This window comes from Falco punctatus (genome assembly GCF_963210335.1).
Source record: "Falco punctatus genome assembly, chromosome: 2".
Taxonomy (NCBI): domain Eukaryota; kingdom Metazoa; phylum Chordata; class Aves; order Falconiformes; family Falconidae; genus Falco; species Falco punctatus.
This window is the reverse complement of record NC_137581.1, coordinates 58101032-58113487: the sequence shown is the minus strand read 5'-3', so window position 1 is coordinate 58113487 and position 12456 is coordinate 58101032. Positions and strand designations below refer to the sequence as shown.

Below are 12456 nucleotides of genomic sequence, written 5' to 3'. Positions count from 1 at the left end.
GGTAACAGCAGTAGCGTACTGCAGGGACACAAGGACATGAGCAGGAACCTCCTCATTTGTTATTTTTTGAATAACAAACCGAAGGACTGGAAAGCAGTCCATATACACCTTGTTAAACTGGGCTTACAGCCCTGTAACGTCCATATTGCTGCAAGACATCAGAACTGTTTAGCAGTTCCATTTAAACTGAGAGATGCGTTTGGACTGTGCTATAGGTGAGAATGATTTTCTGTGTGTTAAAATGGTAAATCAGCACCAACGGCATTACATGTTCAGCATCCTTTCTCAGAGTCCGTACCACCTGGAGAAACACAGTGCAGTTTACAACTCAGCTGTTCAGCTGTAAATGGAATCTGGGACTGACTCTCATATGGGCTTGTATGTTTAGTTACCTTCACAATCAACAGAGACAACAGCATAAAAGGAGGCTTAGGCCTCTTCTGTCTGTAAACTTTCCTCAGTTTGATTTAAAGATGTATCTTCACTGAATTATGTAAGTAAATATAAGCAAGAGTTTAGGTAACTAAATGAAACTGAAGTAATTCTCTCAAAAAATACACGTCCACAGATGCATGCCTGTGTAATTAGTTGTGCTAAACAGAACTCCTAGTTCAAGGAGGTTCAGCTATGGGAATTAGATTTCAGGGCTCGCAGCAGAAAGGGCCTACGCAACGCTCAGAGACACCAGCAGCCACCCTTTACCTTTCTCACAGCAGCAGGCAGCTCCATGCTGACCGCTGTTACACAGCAAGGTTGCAATAAAAAGGTGGAAAGGCTGGGGGCAATGACTACTCTTGGGAAGGGCTATCTCTGTCACACAAACCAGTGCCAATCCAACGCTAAATTGGGCTGAAATCTGGCAGAGATGTTTTTTGTTTGAGCAGTAGGTAGTATCCAAGTTCACAGGATGCCTGTTAGGGCCTGAAATGAATTTAATTCAGTAAAAAGCTGCATGCAGACATGGCCTTCGCTCCTGAAGTGCCATTCCACAAGCAGGGTGAGTGTCACTGCCATGGAGCAACACTATGTATTAGGCACTGAGTAAACACTTGCTCAAGACCTCCTGGAATTCTTTCTAAAAGAAACGCTACAACTAAAATGACCACCTCCTTTCACAGTTAAAGTAGTATGCTAGCAGGAGAAAATTTTTAAAGGTGCTGACCACAACAATTCATCTCCATATCCTTTTTACAGTGCACCTATGATCCACATAGAACAAAAAGTACGCCTGCTCTCTATTCATACTCTCACATTCATCATGAGTATATGTAAAATACAGAGTGACAGAGGTAAAGGTTAGGCATCTCGCCCCACCTAGGCCAACAAAAAGATTTTTTACAAAAGGCTAGGTTTTCATTACCTCAATTCACAGAAGTGAAAACAATCACCAAAAAAGACAACATGAAAATCATGTCCTTACACTGAAATTTCAGCAGAGCAAAGCAAAAGTGAATCAGTGAGACAATACTGTCTTCACTGTGTGAAATATTAATTTAAATGTCCTTTTTCAAAGAAATCTCTTTAAATGCAACATAAGTGCGAACATTATGACTATAAAAAATGTCATGGAGAAAATGTTGCAGAAGTTTCTTCAATAAAGACACATAAGAAGAGTAAACTGCTGTCCGAAGTAAACCAGAGGACTTCTGAGATTCCTTATAGTCCTGGCTTTTCAAATGATTCTAATAGAAATTGGCCTTTTGGAAAATATTTGCCTATGATTCAACAGGTTCTAGGCCAGTCAACTGTCTATTTAAAAGAAAAAAATAAAATCTCAAGTTTGGTTGTGGAATTACCATTAACAGACTTCAAAAGTAGCTCTTTCTATAAATCAATTCAACCAGCTTGCATCTTGGCATTATTCTGCTGAACAGCTGAACTACTGAACACAGCATTACTATTCTTCTACTGTCATGGTCTGTCTGCCTTTCAAGTTGACAACATTAAGCGCTTAAGTAATTATCTGAGTATATTTGTAAAAACAATAGTTTACACACACTTATCTGAAGTGACCTAGGCACATCTTGAAACATTAGTGTTTTACTATGACTACACGCAGTTTTACTGCTGAGGTGCTGAATAATTCCACTGCAGTACAATTACGCACTCCACTTGCTTGATTCTCTGATCTGTTTGGGGTTTTTGTAATCACTAACTACACATAACATCAAGGTAATGTAATTTTTGTTGACATTGCACTTATTTTCTTGCTCTCATATCTACAAGGCAGCATAAGACCTTACTTCTAAACAAGACATTAAACAGGGTTGTTAATTAGAAAATGATTTCATAAACAAGTAGATACAAAAACGTTCCACAGGCACAAACAGAGAAAAATCTTTGTAAGCTAGCACTACTGAATTAACACAGAGAGTCCTGTTTTGTAATTTACAGCAATGCCTGCTAAAGACAAATCAAACATCTATGTTGGATCACTGAACAGATAGAAAATTTTAGTAGGTGTCAAGGGGGAATATACATTGACTCAATATATCAAATTTCTAAGAAAAAAACAACAGAACTTACAGAAAATGATGAGCCATCCTTAGAAACTGCAACCGGGTAAATTCCATCTCCTAGACGCACAGAGAGCTCCCAGGTACTTCTCTTTGATTTAGCAACAGGAATTCTAAAAAAGAAACAGACAGAAGAAGAATTTTTAACAGAGATTTCATGCTTCTCCTATTTTAACCAGAAGCACTTCCCTCACCGGATGGTCAAGAGGTACACAAAATACCATTAAACTATAGACACAGTTGGGAAGCATAATTGAAAAAAATACTAAATACATTTTTCTGTCAAATCTCATATAAGGAGAAAATACGCTCTCTTTCTAGATTTGCCTTGACACACCAGGTACACTGATAAAATTATAGGAGGCTCCTGAATACAGCCAGAGCTTGCTGCAGAATTAGCTCAAACAGGATGAAAAGCAGATGAGAAACCAGGCTGGCACGAGAATAGCAACAGTGATAGCTGGGGCAGTCTTTTTCAGGGCAAAATATAATCACTATTTCTTTCATCTCATTCTCTGTAAACCTTAATTAAAGACCAATTACAGACAAAAGATTCAGCCAAATAAGGAAGAGAAGTAATGTTATAATTAATACACATTTTAAAGAGTATCTCATCCACAGAGCCCTTAAAAAAAGCCTGAAAAAATAATGATATATCATCACAACCCACATGTAGGTTTATACCTACTCCTGCAGCTTTTTCTAGCTGTACTAGTTACCAGGTAATACAAGAAACCTGAATCTTTTCAGCTTTAGCTTAAAGAAGCACACCTGGCAGCAAAGGAGTAAGAGCCGAGTCTCCATTCTTGGAAGTTCAGAGTGAAACAAGTAAACAAACAATTTTTGGCTATTTAAATGTATACTCTGTTTCAGTTCCCTCATCCTGACTTCTCAAGTCTCTTCCACTTTGTTCTAACAACTGGTGTCCAAAGGTACGCTACAACTGTTTTGATGAGTGGTGGCCACATATTAGCATCAGCAAGCACCAAGTAGCCTAAACAGAAAGTACAAAGGTGGAGTTTAAGCTCCATTAAAACAAAGACACTTTATTTTGGTAGAGCTTTTCTTCCACACCAACTCCTACAGGTGTTTAGATTCTCTGTCAGAAATCCACAGAGATAAGTTCATCATCTTTAGGTATCTTCTTAAGGATAATTTCTGCTACACCGTTCATCTGTTGTACATTATAGAGTTTACTACACCATTTTACTGCAGCCTTCAGAGCCTTAAAACTTGGAAACACGTCTTTCTGTGTTATGCCATGAGTATCCTCCTGAGGGTTCAGGTGCCCAGTGAAGAACATCTCCCCAGAGGAAGTGCTCAGGTTCCCTGTGGAATCAACAGGCAGAACAGAGGCCACAGGAGAAATCAGCTGCCTAAGTCAAGGATAACACACTAACTTGCTAACAATTTCGACAATTATTTTAAGAAGGTTGGGGTTTTAGACAGCTGAAATCTAAGCAAGTAAAAGTTCAGGTACCTAATCAGCAAGGCGTTTCCAAAAATTGCGCCTTGCAACATGCCTGAAAAAGGGAAATGGAAACACTAAATTTATTAGCTAGAGAAGTAGATGCATACTTATCATTAGTTACTTCTGGATCCAAGCCAAGTAAGGCCTACACCAGATTTCACCAAACATCTTGGCTCACCTCGTAACTATCGCTATGCACAAAGTTCATGAAAACATATTGAAAATAACCTGTTCCCATACTAATGATGCCAAGTGTCACCTTTCACATTTAATACACAGTGACAATTGTCAAAACAACAAATCTGAGGAAATATCTATGGCTTATTGGGCTCAATGACATTTCTCAGCACCTCGCCTTGAAATTTCTGTATGTCACCAAAACATTTAGACTGGCTGATAGGAAATGCGACAGACAGGGGAGTTCCTGAAGAGGAGGAACAGGAAATTCCTGCACAGGTAGCAGGCAGCAAGCAGAGAGATGTTTTCATTGCACTTCCTGGTACCGGCGCACCAGTCAGGAGGAACGTGGCTGGGTCTGGCTAAACACTCCTTGGCACTCCACTGCGATAACCAACAGGATTTAGCAGTTTATAGCAACTTCATATTTCTCGTGTAAGAGGTAAGATCTCATCTCAAACACAGCTTAGTAGATCCACTTCACTAGTGGCATGAGATTCCTTCTAACCTTGCTGGCACAGCTCTGCTTCATATTGCATTTGACTGGAAGTGACCTCATGAATCCGGCTGCTGGCCATCAAAGGAAAGACAGTCTTGTTCTCCAGCAGGGATTATTTTTGTTCAGTCCTGTCTTGCTGAGCTTTGTCAAGTGTATCTCCAAACAGGATGCATGCCTCTTGAAAGGCATGACTATGATCACTGCTTTGCCTGGGTTTCAAACAGCCACACAGGCATATAATTCCTCTTTCTGCAACACTGGTGGTCAGAAGGGCAAGATCCAGAGCTGCATCTAATACCAAGTACATAGCAACTTGTACTTCCCCCTGGAATTGCTAAATGCATTTGTACAGTGACATTTTTCAGCCTTGCTAATCAAATGCCTGTGGCTTTGTAACTGTAACCTACTGTTACACGAAGACAGATATGGACATTAGCTCATGAAAATCAAATTTCTTTCAAATAATTTATCTTGCAGTAGACTCCATTTTCATGGGACTCAGAGGGTTGGTTGTAGGGTTTTTACGTACTAGTAAAGATCACAAAGTCCAAAAGTAAGGATCAAAGTCCAAGCTTCTTGGCTATGGAAAGGAAGTTGCTCAAGTCTGTGAACTACTTTAGAAATGCAAACGTTTCTATCAGGCTAAGAAAGGGGCTTTTTGGAGGTAGTGGGGTTTTTTTTTGTTTGGGTTTGTTTTTGGTTTTTTTTTTTGTGGGTGTTTTGGATTTTTTTTAAATGCCTGAGAAGTCTCAGTGCATGGGAAACAATCTCTCTGCTCTTGGCCAAGGTTGCTTCCTTAGCTGAGAATACTTCTAAGTCCTCCAAAGGGAAAACATCTGGACTTCTGAATATATTTTCCACTAGAGTTCACGGAAAACCTCCCAAACTTCTGGCTATTTTAAAAAACGTGTAACTTTTAAAAATTCTACATACTGGGCTGAAATCTGACATACTCTATTTACAGAGAAAAAAAAAATAATGAAAGAAAAAATAATGTCATTTTTACCATCAGAAAAGACACAAAAAACTTCAGGCACTTCCCCTCCAACCCTAGATTTGAATCCACACAATACGTCTTTCACAGGGTTCAACATGCCCTCGCTTTCTTCTCCCAGTTTTGGCAAATGAAATGTCAAAAAAATTACTTTATTTACATATAAAGATCACTGGCTGCAGGAAGAGACACAAGTTTAGCAGCAAGACAAGCACCATGTGAATGGGAGGCAGGGCCACAGGGAGCTGTACGCTGTTGTCCCTTGCCAGGAGTACTACACACAAAGAGGAGAGAGCAAAGGCAGCAACACTGTGGCCACAGTGACAGGAGGCAGGTGAAGAAGCGTGTTATGAAACCCCCTGTACAGAAACGGGCAGTTCTGAACCTCTGTACCCTATACTGCCTTCTAAAGCAATAGGGGCACAAACAGTATGGTCATAGCCTGGCTCTAAGTCATAACGGCATTACTCAAAAAGCACTGAACTTACAAAACAGTGTAAACTGCGTGAGAGAGAAACGGCGGTGTTTGCCTGCTTGGTTATTTATTTTTAACCTCTGTCACTGTTTGTTCAAGTACAGATGATGCCACAGTCCCATAATTTATTTCATACATTGCACAGTGTATTATGTCCTGTTTATCCCCAACTGCCATGAGAGACAGAGGGGGAGATACTCTATAATAATGCAGCAATTATAGCCCCTGCTTTCTTTGCAAGTTTTCAGTGAGGAAAGCAGACCACTGCTAAGAATTTTAGATTGACACACACTTACTGGGCTCATGGAAAACAGACACTAGTTAAACTATTATCTATTCTAGTCAAAAACAAATAATGAAAGAAAACAGACGTTCACAAAAGCAAGTCAAGTAATAACTCTGCCCCAGCCCATCCATTTTGACTGTCATCAACCAATCAGATAGAAGGAACTCAATAAAACTACAATTTTCTGCAGTTTGTGGCAAATAAACTCCCCTCTCCTGATTACTGTTGATGATGTAATGAGCTATGATAAATGTCACCAGCTCCTAAAGGGTCAGGAAATTGAGTATAGATTTTTTTTTAGTTCCAATTCAAAATGTGAGTTCTAATCCGGGGGGAAAAAAAACTTTAAAATTCTCTTTACTTCTCATATTTTTGCTGCATAATACTTTACGTAAACACGGAGAAATCCCAAACTATCGTAACAAATTCTCCCATTAAGAAAGATTGTAAGTGTTTGAAAACCACGTTACATGACACTCCATGAAGCTGTTTTTCAATTGTGCAATTACCTATTCAGCAGTTAAATAAAAGTGAAATATTGACTTAAAACAATGTTAATGGTCAAAGAATCATTAAGAAATCCTTCATCATAACTTTCACCGCAGGTGGCCTGTAAAATGATCAAGAATAATGTGCTAGATTCTGTAGCCACCAAGGTCAGTTTCTGCATACAAATCTTTGCAGGGGGAGAAAAAAAGACCTTCAGAAAGTGGGCCATTCATCTGAACCAAGTTCAGAGAATTTCCAGCACTGTGAAAAGATATGTTATGCAAGCACATAGATGTATTCAGTGGGGGTAGACTGAACCAGCTACATGGAGACTACAAAGGAGCCCTCCCATGGCTCATGAATAAGTCGAGGAAATGATCAGAAAAAAATGGAGAGATGTTTAGACAGATGGCCCACTTAAAATGCCTGGGACAGGGCATAAGCAATTTTAATGAAACTTTAGATCTACCATATAAATTGTTTCTTATTTTCTCTGCCCTCCCCCCAAAAAAACTCAAGAAAGGCAAATAGAAATTTAACAACTCAAACAAGAGCCTATCTTATGATGTAAAAAAAGGAAAAGGGGAAGTAAATCTCACGCTTTTGAGCATTATTGGTTTAATAAGTTCATATACAAAGAAATATCCTTCACAGAACCTTCAACTATCAGATGAATATAAAAGCAGGGGATGGATAGATTAAAAGAATTCTAAACAGAAGTGTACTGCCAAACAAAACAAAAATCTAAGCTTTACTATCTGAGTACTTTCAGCACTTTCCAACATAAAAGTTCATCGTTGCACAGAAAAGATAAAAGCAGCACTTTCACAGGATTATTTTAAGAACTAAAATTTATGTGAAAGGAACCTAAGAATCTGGGAATATTTTATTCAGCAATTTGAAGTATTTTCTACATCTATTCACACACATTTTCTACATATATTCAGATTAATCCATCTACCTATATTACATACACTTTAACATAAAAATGGGGTTTCCTTTTTTCTGCTTTATCTGTGCGTATGTATACATATACCCTTTTCACCTAGAGTATGAAAATATACCATCATTAGAGTAAATTATAGTTCTGCATATGTCATACAAAATTATAACCACTACTAGCCTGTGTGCCAGCTGATCAGACAAAGGGTGAAAGAATTACTCACAGGTTATGTCAAAATGGGTTTACATTACATTTTCTTAGATATTAAATTTAGATCAATAACAAATATGAATATTTATAGCCATGCACTCTATCTGAATAGTGACCACAGGAAAAAAATTCAGTTACATGGAAAGTAAACTACAAAATAAAAAGCACTGTTTTAAAAGGATGCTACAGAGTGCACTGTGCTTTGATTCAAAACAGCGTACATCTGGGTGCTTCCTTTTCCTCTAACAGAAGCCTTTTGGGTGATTTGCATTGACCTAAGGGCCTGCAATCAAGTGCCCAATAAAAACCTCCAGTGCCTTAATAAGGGAACCCCAGATCAAGGCAAAATACAGAAACAGTTAAAACTAGATCTTATAAATCTAGGGTGAATTTAGCTACCCAGATCTAAGTGTGTATGGCTCAACCCCTTTGATCTTCATTTAACCAGTAAGTAACCCTGCAGACAACCTGAGCTCACCCTGGCTCATCCTTTTCTACTCCTAAGTGTGCAGCGGTTGGGTCCTGCAAGAGGTCACTGTAACCGGACTGCTTCCCAGCTAGCTCCCGCGGCAGCCTGGCAGGGGGCAGGAACTAGGGGCTCCTCTGCCAAAGCTGTCTCCATCACCTGAAAAAGAAAATGCGTGCTCAGAGCACGCAGGCAAACATCAACAATTCTATGCTGCTCAAAAAAATCTTTTATGGCTTTTTTAGCTTTAAGTGTACCAGGCAAAGGAAGCAAGATTACTGCTATTGCTTATATTGCTGTAACAAATCCATGCTTGCAGCATGTACATATCCAGAGAATGAAAGTTCTGGGTTATCAGGTCTCCCTCAGCCAGTGAGGGTTCACATTATCTCCCACCTCTCAAGGGAAAGAGCCAGGGCCCAGGCATTAAGGGAGTCATCATCCTACCCTGTTGATGGCAGGAAGGAATGAGAGATTCATGGAGATTCAGAAAATGCAGCTTTGCAGCCTGATGATGCATCCTCTGAGACAAAGAATTTTGGCAGTTGGTCCCACGCCAGGAAATTTCTACGCACTTTGCATTTAACAAACTGGATGAAACACAAGGCAATCCTGGGAGCATGTTAAGTCCAGCCCAAGACCTCTCAATTTCAGGGGAGGGTCAGACTGCCCAGCCCTTCAGCAGGTGCCAGCATACCTTGAAAATTACAAATAAATAAATCTAAAACATGGTATCTGAAACTCATTTCCCCTCCTATGACATGCCAGGGTCTACTTCAGCATTTGGTTTCTCTTGGAAAAAGGAAACAGCACAAGCAGTAATGCTGGATAAAAAGAGATGCTGCTCCTTGTCTCATTGCAAGCACTTGTGAGATGCAAAGCAAGGAAGATTCAAATCATGTGTTCAAAAGCACAGAGAAAAGACATTTATTTTCCATGTAATGTACAAGCCTGTGCTTCCAATCTGTTGTTTCAAACCATCTTTCCTATATCAGCAAAACTATTTACCAAAGAAAGAACTACTTGCAAGAAGGCATTTTAAATCAGATCAGTCAACAGTATTGACTTGCATGTGCTGAAATTGTTATAGAAAGAAAAATCTGAAAATCTGTTTGTCATAAAAAAAAATTCTATTTCTCCTCTATTAAAGTTTTTAATTTTACTACTTTGTGTCTTTCTAACACCCTCTATTTTCAATAAGAGTTTACTTTGGGCAGTTGGAAAAGCTCGCAATAATAACACACTCCACAAAAGGAAAATGACAAACTCCTTTTCCTGTACAAACTTTCCTGCATTTTCTCAATTTCTCTTCTTGTGCAGATATTTAGGAATAGTCTCACAATAATTATCTCACTGTCTTTTAATGATTAAAGAGCTTCAAAACAATTCACTGTGATGCAGTAGAGAGGACTACAGCTCTTCTATCAGCATCATCCAGTAGCAGTTATATCCTTCCATATAACATGATTGTATTGGGATGTAGCTGCTTGTTGGGCAGCCTGCTTCCTGTACCTCCATTCAAACAATGGCTGTGCCCAGTACTAATGTGCTATTTTTCACTGTGCATTAAGTTTAGAATATTACACATTTCCTGTGCATGGTAAAAATAGGCAGCAAGGAATCTCTAAACTGCTAATATGAAAATGGAGGTGAAATTATTGAAAGATTACCTACTGATAAGTTTGATACATTAATAGTCATCCAGTTTTACAACTACACATCAGACGCTTTTCCACACTCTATTTTTTGAAATATAGAGGAAAACTCCATGTTAGGCTTGCTGTAGTCATCCCAGGAGTGAAACACCCCTGACTTGTAGCCTACTAATCTCGAACTAAATTGCCACTGACCACTGCAAACCTGAGTTGAAAATACATTTGCTGCTTTAATCCATCATCCCTTTTGTCAGAATTCAGAATTTCAGTTATTCACCCACTTTTTCAGCAGAAGTTCTGGAGAGTATCTCAGAAGTGATCAGGACAATGTACAGTGGGTGTGAGAACATCAGTGTTCTAGTTCAGATTGGGAGCAGTTCTCAAAGCAAATTATCCCAATTGTCTGCACTTACACACTGCTTTGGATCACAGTGCAGAACAGTCTCGGGACACAGGAACCAGGTTCTTGTCTGATGCAAGGAAGACAGAAGCCAGGTTCCAGAACTACACCCAACATACTTCAGCTACAAATGCACATTCAGTTCACAGGACTGGACTAGAACTAATCATAAGTCAAATACATACAGCCAGAGTAACAGTTCCTCATCATCAACTAGAAATTCACTTGTACTGGTACACACACTAATGACAGCTAGATTAAATATTGAAGAATCCTTTATTCACATAAAGATATTTCAATGTTAATGACAATTTCTGCAATTGCACTCCCTCAATACCATAAGCTCAGTATTTAGTTTAGATATTGTCCCATAGTTTAAAAGGTAAACAAAAACTTGATACTTAAATTCAGGCTCAAGCCCCCTTATTTATTTGCCCCAGTGAAAAAGAGTTATGTTAAAAAGTGCTTAGCAACTGCCAGCTCCTCTCAGCTGAAAGCAATAAGAACACAGCACAGTGCAGCACATGTGAAAAATCATTCTGCCAATTTTGACAAGAAAATACATACTTTAGAACCAGAATTAAAAATTCCATGTTGAAAAAAAATCTTGGCCTGACGTTCCAGTGCTGCCTCTGTCCTCTTATATAGTATCATCTGTTTGAACACATCCCCAATTCTCCAACTATCAGTAATTTACAAGGTTAATCCCCAAAAAACACATTAACCCATCTCTTATTCAGAGATAAATATGTGCACCCATAGACTGTCATACCCACCCTTAAAGGCAATAGTAACATCTTACTGAAACACAACACCTCTTTAAAGAATAAAGTTTGTAAGACCCAATACAGTGAAACCTGTCAGCACCTGCCCAACTTACTAAATGCAGCACCAGCTCAGGAGTGAGAGACAACTACTACAGTCAAGGAAAAAGAAAGACATCAGAATAAAGCCACCTCTGAGGAAATATGGCGACAGCACTGCAAGTAAGAACAGCAGCCTTCAAGGCGCACAGTGCAAACCACACAGTGTGCAAACTAGGGAAACATTATACACTATATTAAGCTTAGAACAACAACAAAAAAAAAACACCGACCAACAAAATGTATTAGAGTCAAACTGAAAATCCCTTCTTATAGAACATCACCTCCAAATATCTTTTTGATGTTACTGTTAAAAACTATGTATTGAATGCTATCTTTCCTGTGTTTAAGGTTTAGGTGAGAGACCTAAATGAAACTATTATTACAGTTCCGTTTTGATCTGTCAGCCTCCTCAGAACCAACCAGATTATATTGCCAGAAGTATGGAATTTCCGCCAGTCTGTAGTACCAATGATTTGACTTGGTCTCTCTGAAGCCTGTTAACATATGCAATATCCCAAAGGTTGTTAACTTCAAACCGAACTCTACTCATTTTTTTGTGCATGTTGGAAAACACAATGCTTGTACCAGATTTCAGCAGCATTCCAGAGTATTTTAAGAGCTCATCCATTACACAGAACTTGCCACCTCCTGCAAACTTGTTGCAACAGAACCAAAAGAGTATATCCAAGAGCTTAACCATCTCATGCCAATGAGATTACTTTTGTAATACAGCTGTACTGATCATAGCTGTTCTGATTTCTCCTCTATGAGACTTAATTCAGGTAATACGCAGAATGCACAGCGCACAGTCCCAGAAAAGGTTGGTCAGATTTTCCCTTACTAGCCATCCTATATGCCATAGTGTAAGAAACAAACTGACCAAGAGCAGTAATTGATTTGCAACAATATATTTTTCTAGACAGTGACTAGCTTTTCAAAGAGATGCTTCTTTACCGCATACACAAGAACTAGTGCTGAGTGACAGCACTAATACCAATGATGTATCCAC

At 38.9% G+C, this 12456-nt stretch overlaps 1 protein-coding gene across 2 annotated transcripts in view; it reads right to left on the bottom strand.

The window, feature by feature from the left end:
* The window catches only part of PCCA (propionyl-CoA carboxylase subunit alpha), a 291871-nt gene that overhangs the window by 109472 nt on the left and 169943 nt on the right, over positions 1–12456 (bottom strand). For both annotated transcript variants that reach the window (XM_080377685.1, XM_080377686.1), the window contains one exon: positions 2527–2629. In XM_080377685.1, the coding sequence (XP_080233811.1) occupies positions 2527–2629 (103 nt within the window). The remainder of the gene's footprint in view (positions 1–2526; positions 2630–12456) is intronic.